At 42.7% G+C, this 22,614-nt stretch overlaps 1 protein-coding gene across 5 annotated transcripts in view; it reads left to right on the top strand.

The window, feature by feature from the left end:
• ARVCF (ARVCF delta catenin family member) overlaps positions 1 to 22,614 on the top strand; it is a 152,121-nt gene that overhangs the window by 93,349 nt on the left and 36,158 nt on the right. For all 5 annotated transcript variants that reach the window (XM_059863834.1, XM_059863832.1, XM_059863835.1 and 2 more), the window contains exons 6-8: positions 7,620 to 7,737; positions 8,993 to 9,164; positions 15,887 to 15,958. In XM_059863834.1, coding sequence (XP_059719817.1) covers positions 7,620 to 7,737; positions 8,993 to 9,164; positions 15,887 to 15,958 — 362 coding nt within the window. The remainder of the gene's footprint in view (positions 1 to 7,619; positions 7,738 to 8,992; positions 9,165 to 15,886; positions 15,959 to 22,614) is intronic.

Here is a 22,614-nt window from a genome sequence, read left to right as displayed (position 1 = left end):
AGTAAGGTTGTCAAAACCAGGTTCTTATGCCCTCCTTTCTTATTAATGATTGTGTGGCTTTTCTCTAAAGAAAAGTGCCTGGGAATTAGAGCTTTCAGAATGCATTGCTTTCAAGCTCTATTCATCTTTAGATCCTGCAGGCATGATAATGGTATGTGGTGACAGTCACCTAATATTTGTCCTGTGTGCACTCATACTCTGGAGGCAGCCTTCATCTCCAGCTGACCGAGGTAAGAAGGTGCTGAAGTGCAAATCTGTGACCTGGAAGTGCTGCCTAGTGCAGAGCAGGGTGCAGGAGGTGAGGCTCAGGTGACACTGCTGCCATGCTGCCGGGTGAGCTGCCCTTGGTGTCAAGGGAGCTTTGCTCACTGAAGCATGGCACAACAGAGAAGGTAGAAACTAAGGGCTGGCACCTGTAAACTCACATTTCTATCTTTTGTATCAGCAGCAAATTTGCATTAGTACAGAGCCCTCCTCAGTAGCTACACTCCTCCCCAACTCCAAAAAGGGTTCTTTGAATAAGTTGTGTGTTTGACATTCCCTCTGACTCTGTGTGTTCTCCTAACCTAGTTGAAGTAGTCCTTTCCTATGCTTTGCAGGGCAGTTACTTAACCAAGATCATCTGGAGAGGACTACTCCCAAAGGTTAATGCTTCTCTGTCCCAGCCAAGGGAGCTGAGGGCAGATGCTGCCATCTCTGTCCCCCCCTCGCCCGCAGTGCTCGGAGGCTGCTGTGCTCATGTTGTGTTCAGAGTGGGTGCAGCCTGTGGGAGATTGATGCTCCAGGTTCTGGAGCTAATGATACTGTCAGTCTTTTGGTGTGCAGCAGGTGCTTTTCAGGTGGACTTTGAGAGAAGGGATAGTTCCAGAAGGAGATAAAAACAGAACCAAAATTTGCCTGTGAATCTTCACTTTGGAGGTAGCAAGTAGCACGAAAAGGGAGAAGCTTATCTGCCCAACCCAGACTGGAAAAAATCAACTCAAATTAAAAACCCACACAAAAGAGAGGAGTGAGCAAAGGCAGTTTCTTAATTAGCTCACTGATACTGTGCAGGATCACAGCATATGGCTGTCCTGGGGCTTATATGATGAGCAGAGCGTTTAATTCGTGCTAGTAAGGAGCTGTTAGGGTTCCTCCTGACAGTTCCTGATGTTTAGCTTGTAATATAAATAAATTATGCATAGATTTTAGCAGTAGAGACATAACCTAGTTACATGCAATCTTAATGCTTTACAATCATATCTTGAGGTATAAATTTAAAGTTGTGCACTTGCTTACTGCCTTTTGTCATTACTTAGGAATGAACCTAGTTCTCTCCTCCCTGGCTGTCAGGAAAGGGAATCTACAAAAATGTCTGTTGCTGAGGTGGGGTGAAGAGCAGGACTGCAGCAAAGCTCCCTGCAGTCATTCTGATGGGTGTAGTCTGCTTTGGAAGGCTTGTGAGCCCTAATCCTTTGTTAGATTAGTACCACCTCCTTTCTGTATCTTTGAGATTCTTTGTCATGGCAGCAAGCATGTGTGATAAAGCAAGCAGAGTCCCTTGGCCTTTCCTCCAGGAAAAGACTGGAATAACTTGGAAGCTAAGTAGCTGCTGGGTGTCGTGGAATTCTCGTGCAGTGTGTTTCTGCATCATTTTGCATTGCAGGAGAGCAAACCAAGGCCCTCCAAGTAGGTCATGCAGGAGGTAACCAGTCAGCATTTTACTGAAAATGCATTGCAAGGTGTTTTGGGTATAGAATGCCACAGAAAACAAGGTACAGATGTTGAGTCCATCCTTTGTTGAACTGTACTCTCGAACCCCAGCCTGTTTCAGAGAGCTCCTGTAGGCAGAGCAGACATGGATGTGGGGTGTGACGGGGTACCCTGTAGATCTCTTGCTCTGTGTCACTGCTGCTGGAGCACAGACTAAGCTCATGAAACCCTTTCTTTCAGGAGTGGCTCTTGATACGTTCTCTCAAGCATTTGGTCAACTAAACAAAACCAATCACTTTATTTAAATAGGTGGAAGGGTTTACATGCAAAGAAGCTGGGCCTGCCCTGCTGCTTCTCTTGGCTGTAACTGGTCAGTGAATGCTGGAGTGGAGCAGCAGCCTCCGGTGGACTCCCAGGTCTGAACAACTGCTACCCAGCTGCTCCCTACCTAAATCAGCATCAGTAGAGCTCCTCTGGCTTTCTGTGCATTTCATTTGGACGTTAGCTTCTTTCTGCTTTCTTTATCATATTCTCTGCTTGATTTCTGATTGAGCTTCTGCTGCCAAGCTGCATTGTGCTGTACAGGGCCCTCTGACCAGAGCTGCCTGGATCAGGCTGTCTTTGTGTCACAGGCAGCTTCTTTCTTTTTCTCTCTTGTTTGCAGAACAATGAACTTTTAATACCAATTAAACTTTCTGGTACTTGATGTGAACTGAAGTATGGAATCCTTTCAATTTCTGCATGAAATGATGGAATGATTTTTAAATGTTGTATATTCCTCCTTTGAGACATAGTGGGCCTAGAAATACACTTGGAAATAGAGTTCATTTACTACAACTATTATTGATCCATTCCTTTGGCTGGCATCCAAATAAAAATTTCTTTATTGTGGATTAGTGTGTGGGTGTGGAAGGGTGCTTGTATAGCAAGGGCTCTGCCTGCCAGAGTAGGTGGACAGAGCAACTAATGTTTTTTAAGCTAGAAGCTGTGAGAAGTTGTCTTTTATCAGCTGAAGTATGCAAAACTCAGTGTCTGGACAGCAAAACCTCAGTGATGGTGCTGGTCAGAGTCTAGCAAGGGGGTGGAAAGAGCTCGTCACTGTCTCGGCTTCAGCTCTCAGCTGGGATTCTCCCAGGGAAAGGTGGAAGTGTTACTAGGAGGATGTCTTAAAAATGTCCAGTTCAACTTCATATTTATAGAAAAAGGAAAGTCTCTAAGCTGTTATCTTCATTCCCAGCTTGATCTCTAAACAAAGTGCTTTTTACACCTGAACTGAAGCAGGAGGATAAGTGTTCAGTAACACTCCAGCCTTGGCTTCATCTGCAGCACTGTGGGAGAGCATCTGATGGTGCTCTCCAGCCAAGTGACAGACAAAACAGTCCTGGAAATACTAGTTTTAATTTTCAGAGCTGAAGGTGTCTTTGCCTTTTTTTTCAAGTTTCTCTTCATCATTAAAAAGAAAACAATCCAAAAGCTCTCCGCATCTTCACTCTGTCTGTTGGATTGTTAGGGAGAGCACAGAGGGGCACTGCCACATGATTGCATTGAAAGAGTGCAAATTAAGTACCCTGTACTTAATTACTTCGAAGTCTCTTCTCTTGAAGATAATTCTGGTGTGTGGCACAGACAGTAGTAACAGCTCACCTCTCCTAGGGGTGACGAATGCCAGCTCTGTTCTGCAGATGTAAATGTAGCATTCAGTAATTCTGGCATATTATTAAGACAGGTCTTTGGTGATAATGATAACCTTATCTAAGGCGTGAACAGATTTCTCAGCACACTCGCCCCCATTCTCTGAAGCCTTTAAAAGCAGCAGACTGCATTCCTAGCCTGATGAGTTTCTATGCTCATAGGTATTTATTTTTATTTAACATTTACTTAGTGCTTCTTTGTTTTATTGTTTGTTTCCCCCCCCCCCCCCCCCCCCCCCCCCCCCCAGGGAAAGCATATATTGCAACATCCTTACAAATTCTCTTTCACTAGTCCTGGCCCCACAGTCTGGACTCCAGGAATTTGAGGAAGAATCCAGGTTGCTTTTTCTAGCTAAAGGCTGGAGATTTAAAATCTCTGGAATGAGATATGTGCTTTACTGTTTTACATAAAATCAGGCATCCAGTTGGTTTCTTTCCGATGTACCTGGAGTCACATAGGCAGTAATTCCGTGTTTTTTTTCTAGAATTGTTCTTCAGACAGTGTGTATTTACAGGAAGCATACTGAAGGTTCCTATTACCCTTTGCATTGTGACATAAGAAAGACACTTCTGGTTTTAAAATACATTTGTCATTTAATAGACTCTTGGAAAAGTGTTGAAAAGCAGGAAAGTCAGGGAAAGCAGTCGAGACCTTCCTGTGGGTGAAGAGACAGGGCAAGTGTGCAGAGCACTGGGGATGAATGGCAGGTCTCATTTGCCAGTGGTTTGTGTAAAAATAGTTTGAGTAGTTCCCCCTCACCATTCCCACCCTTCTCAGTGGGCAGTCAATTTTGTAACAGGATATTTGCCCATCATCAGTGCCTCAAAAGCCCTGCAGAGTTGTTCAAACTTCACTATGTAACTTTGACTTAGATCTACAGAGGTTCTTGATATTAATTTTCCCCAGCAAGCAAGTCAGTGAGATCATTTGTTTAATTGCAATATCTTCTGGCCGTTCCAGGTCTTGCATGGCAGCCTGTCTCCTAAGTAACAGAGTTAGCAGCACCTCAGCTGGGGTCTCAGCTGCCTTTCTCTTTGGTGTCTTGTGTGAAACACTCCATCCCCTGAAGAATTACTTCTGGTGTCTAGCTGTTCTTGTCTAATGTGTAGAACAGTTAAATGAAAAGCAAAGCTCTCTGCTTTCTCCAAGTCTGGATGCCGTATGTTACATATCCCCGTTGCACGAGTTTCTGGCCTGGGTGAGGCTCTGCATTCCTTCTGTGGAGTGTTGCCCCATGTAAAGGGACTGCAAATCCTCTGTTAACTGCTGGAATCAGTCATATTTGTTGATTCCATCACTCTTGGAAGAAGGATGTTGAGAAACCTTGCTTCGAAAGCTTTCTTTGGACAATGGTTTGGTTACATCTTTCATTCCATCACGTTTAACAGATACAAGATGCAGAGCAATCCCAGTGCAGATGTGAAATGGGAAGAGATTTTTCCTGACTCCTGTCAGTAGAGTGTGCTATCAGGTTGATTATTCCATGGCAGTTTCTGTCCTTTTTCATGACCAGTGCCAGCAGTAGCTCTCCTGTCCATGTCATCCCTTTTGTTTTCATGCTCCAGCCCCTCCTGAAGACCCAAGATGAATTTGACCAGTGACTACCAGGTGATGCTTATCAAGGAGGTGGATGGTAGATTCTTAAGGCCATGGCAGAAATGCAGCCTGGCATTTTCCTGGGTTGCATGAACTTGTGAAGACTTCTCTGGATCATGGAAACCAAAACTGGCAGCATGTCTCATGGGATGGTCAGATGAGAACTTAGTCCAAGCATACGGTCATTGTTTTCATAGGGCCCCCCCTTAGTTTAGAGCTTAGAGATGTGGGGACTGGATCTGAAATGCAAATATTTCCTTGGGGTTTGGGAGCTCTTCACTGCCTTCTGCAGTGTTGGAGCAGCAGGAAGAGCAGTCTCATGATGCAGGTGCTGATCTCCCTGGACTTTGTCTGTCTGAGATCTGCCTGGACTGCTGGGAGAAGAGTGGGAGCTGAGCTCTCGCTGGGTCTGGGGTACAGTTACAGATGAGGAAATGGGGTTTTTCTTCCATGGCAGATAAATCCCAAGGGCTGCAGGAAGCTCATTACCCAAGGAGGGAGGACTAACAAAATCCCCAGAGTTGTGTATTTATAGAGCAGATGTTTCTGCATGAGATGCTCGTAAGGATACATTTTCTGATGTGCTAGTTAAAGCATTAAAACTGCAAAGTTTGATGTCTGGATAACTTAGTCATAGCATTAATTAGCTATTAACTTGATTCTGCAGAGTTTTCATGCTTATTTATGTGTGATAGATGGGGGAATTTTTTCTCGAGGCATTAATTTCCAGTAAATTCTTCTCTAGTTGGAGACAGGGATATCAGCAGGCCACACTCTTACTGATACAGTATTATAATATTCTTTTTCAATCATAATGTTATCTATGTCTACCTTGATATTAGCCCCAGTACAGATCAAGAAAGAAAGCAGGATACACAATACTGTGATGCTGTTCATAACCAAAGTGTAAAACAAATTTGGTGCAAGTGTGATAGCACAAATGAACCAGAGAAAAATCTCTTCTGAATGGGCCATGGGGCAAGGAAGGTGAGAAGGTTGAGCTGTTCTGCCTTTAGTCTGGCAGTGTTGCTTGTGAATTCTAGCACTGTGAGACTTAATGAGGGAATAAAAAATGTGATACACAGCTCCAGATAAGACCATTTACAGTGCATTTCTGTCACCCTGAAGCTTAACAAGTACTGTTCCACATTAATAGATGTGCTTGAAGGTGAAGCTGCTATCATTTATTGTTATAACTCCTGAAAGGTATCTCAGAAAATTTGACTTCTAATTTCAGTTTCATAAAGACACAGCATTAAAATTCACATTTGTGTTTTTGATACAAAAGGATTAGTACAACTGGAGATAGGAAAACAGCAGTAGGATTCTCTTCCATCTATCCTGTGGAATCATTTTAATATCCACTTAACTTGCCTTCCATCATCCATTGCTAGAGGTGAAGCTGTGTTAGGATTTGAGAAAAGAATTTGTTTATCTGTGCATTTCATTTGTGTGCTTAATTGAAAGTTAATGTGCTGTTAGAGCAACCTGCTCACAATTAAGTTCCTTCAGATTTTGAGAGGTCTCCGAGAAAATGTGCATTTTCTTAGCTATCTAATTAACACAGCAGCCTGCCCAGATGACCGGGACACGGGAGGGAACCCTGATTGATTTGTTAATTACTTGGAGATTGGCAGTCCCTCTAGTTAAAAGCAAAAACTGACTGCAGGATCCTGATAACAGAAGGTAATGATGGTGTCCTGAGCATTTGAGAGGTTACCTTACATAGCTTTGTGGGATTCAAAGACCTGAAAGTTGAAAGGTTGTCTGTGTTATTGTTGAAATTCCTGTGTTTCAGCTTTGGGAAGAGCTTCCATACAGGTTTGGTCAGTGAGCACGTTTAAGAATAATTTTGTCACTTCATTTTCACCCTAAAGAAAAAGAGGGGTGGGGGGGAAGGCAGCATTTGGAAAATTGACTTGAATTTTTTTTTTTTTGGGTAATGGCAGATTGATGCTTATGGAAGGCTGGGATATCTGTTTGTGCTCACTGGATGAGTTGAGGCCAAGTTCAAAGGTCCCCTCTGGCAGTTTCTGCAGTCATTGATAAGTGTAACTTTTAACAACTCCAAGTAGCCTTCCACTCTGTCTTGCTTCTTCTGCCTGTGCCATTCTCTTGTGCAGAGTTTTGAGAAATTCAAAGCCATGTAAACTGTTGTCCTTTCCTTACTAAAGTTGACTGACTCAGACTTTGTAATGAATCTGCTGCACACAGCTTTTTCAGTTTCTGTGGCCATGATACTGCTGAGCAATCTTGTGACTTAGCATGTTTTTCCTAAAGCGGTGAAAGTATCTTTCAGTTTGGAACTGCTGGTTTTGAAATTCAAGTTTTGGTTTGCATACTGTTTGCTCTGCAGACTCCAGCCTGGTTTAAGGTGAGTCCCTGGGCTCGCCAGCAAAGCAGAGAATGTGTTTGTAGGCACCTCTGGGATTGTGTTCCCCTTTTTGTTCGGGCTCAGAGAGTTGCAGATGTGTATTGCCCAACCTTTACTGAGATTTAGTAGGTTTGTCAGTCTGCTTGGCCTCCTAATTTTTCATCCAAGGTGATGAGGTCTTAATAAATGCAGTATAAATCAATGCACCTTTAACTTTATAGTGAAGGTTACAGGGCTAAATTTTCTTTCAACTCCCTCCTGTCAGGAATGTAAGTTCAGATGGAGCAGAAGCACGCAGAAGACTGAGAGAGTGTGATGGCCTGGTGGATGCCCTCCTTCACGCTCTGCAGTCTGCAGTTGGCAAGAAGGACACGGACAATAAGGTGAATTTGAGTATTAAAACATAGTGGATGTTTGCATCAATTTATGCTGAAGTGTTGCACTGGGATCCAACTTCTGTTTGTTGCTATCAGAAGAGGATTATGCTTGCCTCAGAAAATAGAGTAATTGTCCTCCTCTTATGTCTGGTATCAGTGGTAGTGCTGATTGGGTATCAGCAGGATGCTGCTGTGTTTCCCTCTATGGCTGATCAGGGGAGCAAAGGCTGGTTGCTGAGAGAGGTGAGGAGACTAGTCCTTTATTGTCAGTGACATTATTGCTATTGTTCTGCATTACTTAATTGGCATTTATAAGTGCAGTCTCCAAATCAGAATTGAGTCCCATTTGCACAAAGCAGCAAAGGAGTCAGTTCCCATTTTAAAGACTTTATTCAGCACCATCTCTGAAGACTGAAGTGCTCAGACATTAAGAAATGTCTTCAGACCTGCAGCACTTTCACTGTGGCTGTTTTTTTTGGTCCAGATTTTATTAATCTGTTTTTATCATCATCTCATCCTGTGGCACGTAAAAGTGTATTTATATGCATGAGGAATATCATAACTTTAACCTGTTTAAAAAAAGAGCATATTATTTCTTTATAACACCAGAAGGCTTGTAAAGCATCATTATTTTATTCTGTGTCTCACCATGTGATGGCCTGAACAAGAGGGTTACAAAGCCCTGTTACTTAATCAGGTAATTTTGGAAGTGGATTTTGTAACCACCTGGTGGTTTCCATTGCAACCTACAGAGCACTGCTCTTGTCAGAACCCGATGTGCTGGGGATTAGCTATTACTACAGGACAACGTGTGTTCACATTGAAATCCTCACAAGGCCTAGGTTTTGACCCAGAGAAAATTTAATAAAATGGGCCCCTTGGAGATTGTCAATGTTGGAAGAACGAGAGAGAAACTTGGATTAAAATAAGATCCTTATATGATCATTTTCTGCTGTGTGTTTGATCTTTTGGTGAATTGTATTCTTTGTGTAAGATCAAGTGGTATTTTTGATTAGAGAGTTTTCATTTTGAATGGATACTATTTATAAAGCGCTTCACTTTTGGAAAAATAAAATGGGGTTTAGAAGAAGAATGAACTTTAATTTAAGGGTCTTGACTAAATCTTCCTTGAGAACTACGTGGTTTTCCTGGGACAGGTAGCCTTCTTTTGTCAGTTTCTCCAAGCCCTCCTCTGTACAATGCAATGATTTGCAGGTAAGAGGGTGCAATACTTAATATAACATAAATTTCTTTGTAACAGTCTGTGGAGAATTGTGTGTGCATCATGCGGAACCTTTCCTATCATGTCCACAAAGAGGTCCCTGGAGCTGATAAGTACCAAGAACTAGATGCTGGTCAGACTACAGGCACAGGAGGCTCTCAGAAGAAGAAGAAAGATGATGCTGGTTGTTTTGGTGGAAAAAAAGCTAAAGGTATGTGTTGGAAAAACTGAGAACTAGAAATGGATTTGGGGATAATGTTGCTGTGCACTCCTGCTCTTGCAAGTACATTCATCGTGTTCATTTAGGATGATGCAGTTTGTGGAGTGTTTGCAGTGTCCTGGCACGTGTTTATCTCCTGTGTTGCATCACAATTGGATGTTTGGGATTCTTCTTTCCATGATTGCTGTAATTTTGTTTGGCTTTAAACAGGAATGCTGCATGCTGACAGATGACATTCTGCTGTTGGAAAAAGGTGGATGTGCTCTGCCTCTCCTCTGCATTGCTGTGTTCTTGCATCTGTCACATCTCTGCTCAGTCCCCTTGCCTGGCTGTGTAGCATGTGTGCCCTTCTCGGGAAGCCAAGCCAACATGGATCCATCCATCCCTGTGCATGGCACTCCTGCCTGTACATCTTCCCTGCCTCCAGACTCTCATACTTGAAAACAAACTAAAAGCCTCCCCTCCCACTCAACGAAAACATACAACCTCCCAATTCAGTCACTATTTCAGTAATTTAAATTGCAAACACGATTTTTGTAGCTTTAATTGTCAGTCACTTTTAGACCTGTTCTCTCCTCTGGGGCATGAGTGTTGCAAATGAGTTTCATTATGAGAGGATTAATAGTCTCAGTAACCCCCCTTCAATGTTTCCTTTACAAGGAGACACTCAAATTATATCTGTTTTCTTTGTTGTTTTAGAGAAATTACTATTCTAGACTGAATTCTGTTTCCTTTCTTAGAGAAATGACTGTTCTAGATGAATTCAGAGATAATTAATTCCATTTTCTGTCTAGGCTTCATTCTCTTCATTCATGTGTACACACATCCTGGCTTATTATTTATAGCCAGGTACAAGGAAGGGTTTTGCCCCTAAAGAGCTGATACAGAGTTGTTTGAACTTGATGGACTCTGTGCTGCACATTACTCTTTGATCTGACCTGCACAAGTTATTAAAATATTACGTGTTTCCATATGTGTTAGGGAAGTCATCACAGTGTGAACTTGCTTTTGCAGACTAGTCTGTCATCAACTACATTTAAACTGTTTAAAAAAAAAAAAATTGATGGGAGTCTTCTAAAGATGGGGGATGGGAGTGGAACTAAAGAAGTAATTCTGCCTGCCTGGCCAGCCTGTTCTCACAGGGAGTGACTGAACCTGCAGCGTGATGGCCTTTGGAAACCTTGCATGTGTGCTTACTCAAGCCTGTTCCCTGCCACTTGCAGTCCATGTCGTTGCTTTGCTTGAGAGCAACACCGTCAATGGAAACACTTTCAGCCATTAAAGCTCTGAGTGGCCTGTGGGAGGGGCGTGTTGTGCTCAGGGAGACCTGTCCTCCCCCCCTCGATGGCGGTGACAGGAGCACTCCCAGGTGTGTGTCTCACGCCGGGTGTCTGCCTGGGCCCACCTAGAGATTCCTCTCCTGGGGCTGTGCTCCCAGGTTCTCTCTGTTCATCAGCTGAAGCAGCAGGTCACGTCTTTGTGAGCAGATCGGTCTCGAAATCATCTGATGCTGGGGATGAGCCTGTGGATTGCAGCAAGCAGTGCAGGCACTCAGTGACAGCTTGGGTTTGGCTCTGTGTGTTTGGCAGGAAATGACAATACATTTTAATGGGCTTTGCACCTTTTTGCAGTGCTCTCTTGAAAGTGTGCTGTTCCCTAGAGGGAAATCAACTGGTGATAATACTGAGCTCACAGCTCGGAGGATGTAGATCAAAAGAATAGAGGGTCTACAGATGACTGTTGTGCTTCAAAAATAAAAGTTAAAATCCATTCATAAATGTGCTTTTAAAATCATAAAGAGAAGCTCCCTTGTCTCGCTCTTAAATTTATGTGGATACTGATCTGAAGTTACCTTAATTTTCTCAGTCTAGAACTTCAATCTCTTCTCTCCTTTCTTGTTCACTTAATCTCACAGTGTTTCCATGTTTATTTTATTTTATTTCATGATCATTGATCGCAGCATTTCAAACACCTCTGCAAAGGGCTAGTCATCCTTCTGTCCCCTCAATTCTGTGAGCACCTTTTCATTTAATAAAAAGAGAAAGAAAAGCAAAAAAAAAAAAAAGCTGTGCAAAGAAAGATTGGGGGTTTTTAACAGGAACAAAAGGGAGTACATGAAATACCTTGGTTTGGTTTGGTTTTCTAATTGATGAAACTTCTGTAGTCTTGTAATACTCAGGTTTTGAACCTGTTCTGTGAAATTCTGCCTCTTTGTGACTGTTCCTTTGTATTTTCTTCATCCTGTAAATTTTTGTTTTCCTTTTGCTGCTTTTCTGGTAATTAGAGGAGTGGTTCAATCAAGGTGAGTCTGCAATACTTTCTTTTCATCATCACCATAACATGCTTTGTTTGGCTTTCACATGCAAGGCTAAGAGCTGAGATCAAGGTCTTGTTCATCCACCTTCTCCTGCTTCCCCAGCACAACCTCCTGTTCATTTCAGCAGACATGGAAAAATCCTCTGAGGGAGTGTTTGCAGTTTGGTCTTTCCATACTACAAATGGAAAATACAAGGATTTATTCGTTCTTGGTGTAAGTGCAGTAGGGGAACTGCTGTGCAGCTGGCCTGCTGAGCCCAGGAGAGCAGGAGCACCCAGTTGTGGGTTGTGTCCCCACCCCTGTCAGATGGAAGGCTCTGCTGGCTGGTCTGGGGGTGGAAGGAGCCGTGAGCTGCAGCAGTTTGGGTGTGTGTACTCAGGGTTGCTTGGTACTTCTGCTTGGGCACGTGCCTGGGCTGCTGCAGCTCTGTTACTGGCACACACAGGAGCTGGAGGAAGCTACCTCAGTACCTGTCTCAGGGGATAGGCTTCAGTTTTTCATCACAGCAAGTAAAACTGCACCTGGAAAGACACAAGTTTGAGGCTAAAGCTTCCCTTGGCTGAGAAGTTGATAGGCTGTGGGTGCCTGGGAGACTCCCTCACCGAGACTGATATGGGGGTGAAGGCAGGAGCATTTTCAGGTTGTGACACTTGTTTCAGATCATGGGTTCTGGAGGGTTAGACCAAAGGAGAAATGTTGGGGAGGGGGAAAAAAACAGCCAACCAAAATCTAATTGCTCCACCCAGCAAATGGTGCTGGGTGGTGTTCTGCAGAACACTGATTTTTGAACTGTGAGTGGTGAGGCTGTGGAGGATGGATTTGTTGGCAGGACAGAGCTCAGCCCTTGGTTTCTGTCACTCCTTTGTGGCCAGCTCAGTGGCTGTATTAATGAACAGCGGGGAGGAAAAGGTGAGATTGTTATGAAGAAGCATTTTCCCTGAAGCTTTTATTTCAACCAGAAAGAAGGCGTTTGGGAATTAATCCTTCAGCAGAAATGGTCTGGCTGCATCATGGTTTGATTGTATAGTAAAGCAAAACGACATTTGAGGAAGATCAACAACAACATTAGTGGTTAATAACACGGGGTCACTCTTCAGAGTCTGTACTGAGTTTCTGACAGATGGAAAATGCTGAAGGTCATGTTTTGGTTGTTTCTTACATAATGAAAAGTAGCAAGGGGGGAGAGGGGAGGAATTTTAATCCCTCTGTTTCAGAGACTGTAAATTGCATCTTGCACCAGCAAGTCTCATGTCAGGCAGTTTTCCCAAACCAGAGTGCTGTGCCAATCCTACAGCCAGGTCTCATAAAATAGGCCTGTCAGCAGGCATATTCAAAACTGTCTCTTGGCAAAGTTTGGAGCTATGCTTCTCATCCAGCATTGGCTTTTCTCTGTCACACCTCAGGCTGAAAACCTGGAAAACCTGGAGAACCTGGATATGGGTGGAAATTGAAATGTACAAAAACAGATCTTAAACTTCTCTCCTACTGGAAGTGTAGTTTGTGCTGTGGTTTCAGCATCCCTGTGGTGCACAACCCGATGGTGAAGATCCAGGCAGTGGTGTGCTCCATACAAATCCCAGCCACATGGGATTGTGTGCGTGTTCACATCCCTGTTGTGAACAAATGCAGAGGCTCAAGGCACAGAGCAGGGTGTTCAGAGCTACAGAATCTAGCAGTGGTGCTGATTTTTTTGTGTTATCAGGGGTGCATGGGGATGGCTGAGAAGGTTTTAATCAGTAGACTCCTGAATTGCTACATTTGGTCACAAAAACTCCCCAGTATTTGTGAAAATCAAATGGGAAAAATAGCTGCTGGGCCTCAGATTGAAGCCTTTCCTTTCTGGGTGGATTTGGTTTGGAGTGTTCTTGCAGCTTGCTCACCTTGTCTCTGTGGGAAAGCCCTGGAAATGTAGGAGCTTGGGGTATTTCCAGACACAATCCATTTGATTAAGCAAGTAATTTGTAGAGTTGAAATCCCCTTGGTCAGAGTTCTGTGTTCTGTACTGCTGCCGTTGGCAGGCAGCTGGCAGCTTTTCTTTGAACAGACGGGCTTTGGTCTGTGAGGTGGGAGTTCCTTACAGGGCCGAGGTGCTCCTCCAAACCAGCCAGTGTTTGCTGTCTGGCCCAGAAATGGAGAGACAGCAGCTGAGGAGCCCAGAGCACAGGTGGAGGGTGCTGTCTTTATGAAAGATGGGTCAGTAAATAGGCAGCTGCTTTGGCTTTCCCACCTCAAAAGTAGCAGCCAACACTGTACTCCTGGACAGTTCCTCCTTAACAAGTTCTGTACAAATCCAGTGCTTACTAAATACTGCCAGTGGGAAGAAGGCTTACTGTGCCATCTCAGTTCTGCAGGGCTGATAGAAGTGCCAAACCAGCCTTTAAATTATAGAGAGAACTTTTGAAATGAGTAGTTGTGTCAAGTAAGGTCTGGCTCTCTTAGAACATGTTCTGAGGTTTAAACGATCTAATGGCAGAGACATGAAATTTGGGGTCATGTGAAAAACCAGTTTGTCCTTCTTGTAGATAAGATGGAGTCACATTTATGGGTCTGCTTTAAATCTGTAATCTTTCCTACACTGACTTCCTTCCTCGAATGCTTTTTTCTTTTAATTCCCTCTGCCCTGCTTTTTCCTGTCAATGCCCTAAGGGTCAGCAAGGGTTTGCAGCCAGTAACTGGGTTCAGCTGCCATTATGAAGTGCCAAGTCTTTTGGTGATGTACAGCACTTCTTTCTGGTATTTGATTTCCCAAGCAATGTCTTTCTTCTTTCACAGAGCAAAAAACTGATGGAAGGCTGTGAAGTGCCACTGATTCCTGCCCCTTCCTTTAGAAAAGATACCTTTCAAGGAGTGCTGTGGTACCTGGCTGCATGACCCTTTGGCAGCTTAGATGGCTTTTACATACTTCAGTTGAGGAAATTATTTCAGATCAGCAGAACTTCTAGGTGCATATTTTGTTTTGCACAACAGTTGAAGTTGGCTGGTATTCTGTGTTGGCATTTCAAAAGAAAAGAGTGTGATTCCATCCCCTCCCAAAGAAAGGGAGAGGATGGAATACTACCTTGAAGGGGGGTTTTCCCTCTTAAGGTTATTCCTAAATATTCATAATGGTATTTAAAAGCTCTAATTCTTCTCTGTACAGTAGTGAGTATTTTTGTCCTTTTGTCAAGAGGAAAGGTAGTGACCCATTGAATTTACTGTGCATGTACCAGCCCCCTGCTGTAACAAGACAGGGACTGGCCTTTCCCATCTCACAACCTCTTGGCAGACAAGACTCAGACTAATCTCCCCATTACATTTTCAAGGACCATTTTCCTGTTTGCTTTTAAGCAGCCTGACTGGTGGAGCTTCCAGCCCTTTCTGTAAAACCTCCATTAACAGCCTGGTAGTCCCTGAGCAGAAGCCACTTCTGGCAGCCTCTGTTGTGTTTGTGAATGCATCCCATTGCACCTGCCTTCCCTGCTCTGGAGGGAAACGGACTAAATAACTTCAGTTTTCCCCCTTAAAATAATTTGGGAAAGCTAAATTTTATACTGCTGTCCTCAGAAGCCGTGCAGATTCTTGCACTCCCTTCCAAGTCTCTCTCTCTGCTGCCAGTATTCCTCTGATGGCAAGGTTCCTGCTTGTCCCACAGCATCCATGTGGGGTTACCCAAGGCAGTGTGTCTCCTTGGGGGCATGGAAACTACCCCTTCCCTCCCCATGTGTTTACATAACCTTGAATTCTCAACCTAACTAAAAGTGCAGGTTTTGTTCTGTTGTCTGTAAAGGTTGTATAAATTAAAGCTGATGTAATAGTTTGACACTGTTTCTTAGCAAAAGTATGGAATTATTTCCATTAGCTTCTAATAAATAGCAAAAATGACACTTTCTCGATTGAAGGGCAATTCAAGGTTAAGTTGTTGGCTGCTGTCTGTACAATATATTAAATTTAGGTCTTCCTGCCTGGTTGTTGCATTGAGAATAGAGATTGCAAAGCAAAGCTGTTGTTTTTTTGCTCTGCTGCTGAGTTTTTGCTTGAGCTAAGCTTCAGGTCAGAATTCCTCTGTGAAAACAACAGGTAAACACTGGGCTTCTGAGGGAGAGGCACAGCTTTGCCAAGAAGGGAAATGGCACAATTTTCCAAGGTTTAAAGCACTCCTATGACTCTCTGAAACACTAGTGCAAGCGTGTTTGCAGATCAACCTGAAAGCAGCCTGGGTGTCTGTCCCTAAGTTTGCTCATGATAAAACCAGAGCTGTGCAGCTGGGCTGTGAGTCAGATACCCACAATTATGGGTAGCAGTTTGTGATTTATATTCCGGGTCTGTATCTTCTCCCGTCTTGTAGATGCACATGACAGTAACTTACCTGTCAGTATACTGACAATCTTCTCCATCTGTTGTCTTCTTTTTTGCACAGGAAAGAAGAATGGAGATTTGGACAGGAATTTTGATACACTTGATTTGCCTAAGCGGTCTGAAGCAGCAAAAGGTAATGCTAATGTTTGTGCATTTGGAAATAGCAAGTAGCTTGGGAGCTGGAGGCTCTTAAAGGGACTTGAGACATGAGCATATCAGGCTGATCTCTTTCTTTTGTAGCCAGTTAATTGAGATAATGGATATATCTGTGCATGCTGTTATCTAGTGTTGAATACTGGATAGGAATTTTTATCTAAGACTGCTGAACTGGTGGAATCTCTTAGAAGCCTGTCTGATTTGGTGTAAGGTGATTGTAACTCCAGAGAGGGGTGAGTGCAGGCTCTCCTCCACTACAGCTCCATTTGCAACCCACCTGCACCACACCTGGCTGTAAGGAGTTCTGAAATGCACTCAGTGAGAGTGCTTGGCAGTAACCCTTTCTCTTCCCTGGCATCTCTGTCATTTTTCAGCATTCTTTGGAATTGGGTGACAGCAGGGATTGGGGATTTTTGCCTTTACTGAATACTGTGTTCAGTCTTCCCCTGAACACAGTATTCCTCTCTGTCTGTAGCAGTACTGTGAGCAGTACTTGTGGTTTTCTAAAATCTGGGAGGTTCACAGAAAAATTTTCTTTATTGTGCTTTTGTATTTTAGCTCTGGCCAAGGTGGAATCTTTCAAAATCTGCATTCCTTTCTTGCACGCAGGGTTCTTTTTTAAATTGGAGATAAGGAGGTGATTTGGGATTTTGTCAGAATTCTTTGAGCATTGGATGGTGTTTTGAGACTTGCACAGGTTTTGATTTGAAGTGTGTGCAATGTCTCTGCAAAGATCCAGCCATTGTCATGGCAACTGCTGCTGTGCCACCCTGTCAGCCTCACCTTAACGAGCTCTGAATACCCAGAACTACCTGAGTATCCTCGGGAGAAAAATTTTAAACTCTTCCCACATCACACATAGAATTTTGGAGAGTGTGAAGAGATCTGACTCAGTGGAGAGATCACGGACTTGGGATACCTGAATTTCACTCTTTTGGTGACCTTGGTCCAGTCCACTTATTTGTGCTTTAATTTCCTTGCTGTTAACTGAGAGCAACAACAAAGGCCATGTCTGAGATCCATGGAGATGTGCTGGTAGTCAGTAATGGTGTAATAGTTATACATACATAGTGCTGCACTCAAATTCACAGTGAAACTCTGATTGATGATATGCAAACTAATCCTAAGATGTAGATGAATCTAATCTATTTACAGACACCCTTTATAGTGGATGCAGTTTCTAGTCTCATGTCTAAACACTGATTTTCATTTGGTGCATTATTGCCTAAGATCTTCTGTATCTTGTGAAATAATGCAAGATACTAAAAGACCTCTCAGAAGCTGCAGTACCATCCTATTTAGAGAGCTGCAGGAAACTTCTAACCAGCCTTCACTGGCTGCCATCAGTTCAGGCTGGGAGCTGATTGCATTGCAGAGCAAGGAGACACCTTTAGGATGCAGGAAAAGAAAGGAATGCAAAATATAGCAAAGGCTTCACTGTTTGCATTCCTTTCTAAATGTGATTGGAATGTAGGTGTCACTAGAGGCAAAAGATGGCAATCAAGAATTTCTGCAAGGAAATGTACCTTGCATAGCTTCCTTTAAAATAAGATTAAAAGCTTTCATGTGGCTCAGTTAATGGTAGAAGTGATGTGCAGATCTGATGAGAGATGGATCTGTCTCTGAGCTTACACAGCTTGTTATCATATTCAATTGCTAGAAATCTCACACTCTTGAAGAGGTTGTTTGATAATTTTGAGACACCCCCATTTAATCAAAGTCAGATAGATTACGTATCTCATGATAGATAAGGTCAGGAGATTAATCCCACAGCATTTTGAAAGAAGCACTTTGACATGGAAAAGGGCATATTTCAAAAGTAACTATTGACTTGTGTGCTAAGCGTAAAAAAACCAGGACATTGATGCATTTTTGTTCACTTTTTTGCTGGTAGTTTTCTGCCAAGCATCTCATTTTCTTGAGAATTCCTGGATAGTAAAGGTTCTAACAAGGTTGCTTGAACTTTAAATTGTTCACTGAAATAAAGAAAATAAAATGGCAGTTTAAAAAGCCTTAAGAACTCTGGTCAGATCTCTTCTATAGCGGATAATTGACTCTGATGAGATCAGCTCTCAGCTGAGGCAGAACCTCGTTACCGTGATGGAAAAATCATGCAAGTTTTAATGATCAAAAGCACTCAGATTGAGTGACATGATGAAGTGCTATTTCAAAAATCAACAATTATAGATTAATCTCTTTCATGTATTATTAAAGCCATATTAAAGTGAGTTTTCAGCTGGAATCTTTGTGACCAAATGAAACTGCAGTAATAAGATTTGTTCATTCAATGCAGCAAATGAACATTGTGGTAATTAACAAATATTGGGATGTAGTGTTGTTAAGTTTCCTGTAATCATAGTCAACATCCATGGAGCTTGTCTGGTGTGTCTAAAGATGTGGTTTCAAGAACTTGACATCATGGTTTCCCTTTGAGATGCTCCTAGTTATGACCACTGAGCTTAATTGAGAACAATGATCACTTGAAAAACCATGGACTGGTAGCATCAGACTAGTCCAGACCTATTTTCTGTCAGTTCTGGAAACTTCGTTTTGACTCCAGATTACTTTACTGGTAGGAATCTCTGCCTGTCCTGCAGCCAAACATTATAAAACCAGAAACTTCTGTTGATTGTGGGTGGGACTGGCTAGTGTCTGTGCAGAGGTTTCTCAGTCGGTCAGAGCATCTGTCCTGCTGGTACAACACCTTAGGAGCATCTTCATATCCTGAACAGTCCAAAGGGTCCTGTGAGTTGTAACCTAGTTTAAATGCTAGTATTTCACTTTTTCTCCCCTGGAATTTGTTTGTTCTGGTGAGGAATGAATGAAGGAAGGCCGTTCTCTTTTTCAGAGTGATGAACTAGAGTCTCTTCTTGATGGTTCCTGGTTTTTTAATGGGAATCAGGTTCTGCTGCAGCACATGATTTGAGCAGCCCTGAAAGCATTTCTAAGCCTTTAATAATTTTATGTGCTAGGCATTCTGGCAGGGGAAAGCTTCTAGTTCAGGGTTGTTATCTGTGGTAAACTGGATAATGTCAGACTGGACAACTTGCAGTGCTTTCAGAAGCTGTCTCATCTGATATTAAAAAATTAATGTATATGCCCTGGCGGTGTCCAGAGTACTCCTGTTCTCATGAGGAAAGATTGTAAAAGAGAAGCTTCTTGTTTTCTCTTTGTTGAAAGGAGCATATTTTTTTTCCTGACAGTCAAAGAGAGAGAGCATAAATTTTGGGGGAAGTGATATCAGCTTGCATAGAGAAGGGAACAGCACTGACAGGAAATTATGAATGCTGTTCTCAGAACCTTGCTAAATTTAGGACTTTCAAAAATTACTGCTTCTATGAGGTGGGGGGGGAAGTCTTACTGAAATCCCTTCCCCAGTCTAAAGTAGGTCAGTGATAGTGGTGCTGGCTGCCTCCTCTGCAGCGTGTTCTCTTCTGCACTACCACAGCGCTGATTTCTCCTGTGTACACATTAAATACGTAGCATACTACAACTCCTGTGCTTTGTTCCCAGAGTCCTTCACTTCTGAGCAGGAATAGTGGCAGAGGCTCAGGCACTGGGGGAAGATGAGGATTAATCATATCTGTACAGGGGAAGGCAGTGTCTCAGATGGCACTACCTCTGCAATAAGGTTTTCTGAGCTGATTCAGGATTGATGTGTGTCAGCCCCCCAGATACGTTACAGGGGTTGTAACATTTAATCCTCCTGTGTGAAGGTGTTGAACTGTCCACCTCTGTTCCTCAGTGCTGGAGTATGGGAGGAGAAAGTCCAGAGGAGCAGAACAGTTTTTTATGTGGAATCAGCATTAGGTTATTCCTAATTAAATCCAGACCTCTGTGCTGTCTGGTTTAAGCAAATCTCACGGCTTGTTGTTTATGTGAGCGTATGTCTGAGGGCAGAACAGTAGCTGCTCTATGGAGCTTTGGGTGTTGAAGTTCAGCTCTCATTCCAGTTTATCTCATTAGGGAGTTGAAAATCTTCAGCCATAACGAGATGTGCAGGTAGATTTCAGCCTGGTGGATGAGCTAGCTCATTTTCTCCTTGAAAGCAGTTATTAAGCTGCTTATTAATTTCTCTTTTCCTTTTTCAATACTTAAGTCCATTTTAATGGGACTTAAGTTTAGACAGAGTTGTGCTGAAACACTGAACTAGTGTTAAAAATGCTTATAATTGAAGAAGTCTGTTTTGTTGCAGTGGGGACGTTAAAGACAAGCTGAATTTATCTGAAAGCTCAGCTTTGTGTGTGCACTTACCCTGGTCAGCAGCCTATGTAGGCAGGGAATGAGATTTTGGATGAACTTGTCAGCAGGTGAATTTCTTCTTCTCCATTATCTGAAATTCTCAGTCACTTTCCATGTAGCCTCATGCTGATGATAGATTTTCTATTCCAGAAGGCGAGTGTTTAAATTCCCTTATAAATCTTTGTATTACTGCTCCAGGAAATTAGACTTCCTGGCACTGTCAGGGTAATGACTTTAACTTAGTAGATTACAAAAGTGCCAGCAATTTGTCTTCAGCTAAAGGCAACATGTAGTAGAAGGAGAGAGAAACCTCACTTTACTCTGGCTTTAGTTTGTAATTAAGATTGACTGCAGTTCGCATTTCACTGCTGCTTTAATTTGCTTTCTTTAAATCTTGACAAGTTGACTCAAGCACTCACCTGCCCTTTCCAGCTCCCTTCCATCATTAATTTTGATTGTCGTATTGTGAATAAGTGAGTAGAACTGATTGATTAATGGCACCATCCACACCCCTCCTGTGCCTGCTGCTGGAAATTCAGGGACTGGGAAGATCTCCTCTGTGAGAGCAAGTAACATGTTCTTGTATTAACATCTTTTGAGCATTTAATGCACATTATTAAGAATTCTGATCAGAATTATTAAGTATCTCTTATTTCTGTTGCTTTCCTAAGCTGAGTATTCATTTTGGTCCCATGTGTTTTTCATAATTTACAAAGCAGTGAAAGGTTTCTCATCTGTCTTCCAGTGCTGTGAGTCAGAGAAAATTTATTGCCTTGAATAGGAAGATTCCCATATGAAACCTGAGCTTGCCAAACTTTCTCTAATCTGGTACCTTTAAATTCCCATTCTTTTTCCCTATATTTTCAAGGAATTCTGAGCAGACACCTGTAGATTTTTCCTTTCTTGTGTACACAGCCTTTCCATAGCTGACTGCTAATTGTTCTGGAATCCTCTGTCTTTTTGGTCATAATCCTCTCTGATTCTTACGTTCAGTGTTCTTATTTATTAGACATGATGGATGTGCATGAATTGCTTCCTGGCCTGCTGAGCTGTGCTCTACAGGTGAAAACTTTTTTGTGGTCTTTATCAATCTGTTAAATTTAAATATGTAGAACATAAATTGTATGTTTAAGGTTGAAACTGAAGGCTTTGAAAAATCATATGGGGGGGAGTGGGGGGATACAGTTGGAATGTGAATTGGAGGTCCAGGAGTACTGTTCTGTCTCTGCCACTAATTCTTTTCACTTGGTAATAGAATTCTATCCTACAATATTCTTACTTTGGAGGCTGCAAGGAAAAAATATTTTTCTGGGAGAAATACTAAGTGATATGACTGAAACCCTGTACAGTAACTGTGTACAGCAGTCTGCTGAGACTCACAGCTCTGCTCTGTGGAGTTCAGTTATTCCACAAAATCATGTGAGATGAATTTGAGACCGTTACAGGACCAGCTCTGGTGTTATCTGTCTGCTCAGGAATGTGAAGAATAGTTTGGCTTTGCGTCCTGGTAATTGCTGCCGTGTTTGTCAAAGCGTTGTTCTCTGGCTTCAGAGAGCGCCTTGACATTGCAGCCCTGAGCTGTGGTTTCCAGTCCCTTGCTTCGTCCATAGGGACATCCAGGCAAAATTGTGTTTACAGATAAGACAGGCTAGATTCCTGGTAGGGGTGAAATGGCATCTGTGGAATGGAAAAGCTCTTGCAGCTGAGTCAGGGAAAGCACAATGTTTGTGTGAGTACACTGTGCTGTGAATGGCCCAGGTGAGAGATTGTGTCAGGAAGATTTGAGTTGGGGACTTCAAATAGTTCTGCTACATGGAGGACATCGAACCAATGTAAACTGGAGAAGAAATTTCAGCTGTGATATTTAAATGTCACTAACAGCTCCCCACCCCCAGCATGGACACTTCATACTGTGAATGTCTTTCAGGTTTAGGTCATGAAGCTTTGAAGTTTAAGCTGAGGGACCAGTGGGAAACAACTGCTGGGGTAGGGAGGCAGGAGGAGCAATTGTTATGATACAAGAATTCCATTCAGCTCTGTAATTATAGAAGCTGAAACTCTTTGTGAAGTCATGAGGTGGTGGTTCTTCTCCATCTCTGTTTGGCTCAGCTATAATTTGTTTGCCTGTAGAACTCCTGAATTTTCCTTTGTCTTCTACCTCTGTCTTAAGAGCTAAAAGATGAGTTAAGATGACTGCTTTGTTTCTGAATCATTTCAGACTTTTCCTTCTGAATGAGAAAAAGCTGACTTACTTGTAAGACACTTTGGTTGTCTTGGAAATAGTGAATCAATATCAACAGCTATTCCTCTTCTTTATCCTTCTTTTACATTCTCAAATGTGTGGTCTCCCTTAGCACATGAGGGGGGAAAGCTGACAGTTGGAGGCAAGAT

This window comes from Haemorhous mexicanus, chromosome 19 (genome assembly GCF_027477595.1).
Source record: "Haemorhous mexicanus isolate bHaeMex1 chromosome 19, bHaeMex1.pri, whole genome shotgun sequence".
NCBI lineage: Eukaryota > Metazoa > Chordata > Aves > Passeriformes > Fringillidae > Haemorhous > Haemorhous mexicanus.
The sequence above is the reverse complement of the archived record's forward strand: the minus strand, read 5'-3'. Positions and strand labels throughout refer to the sequence as shown.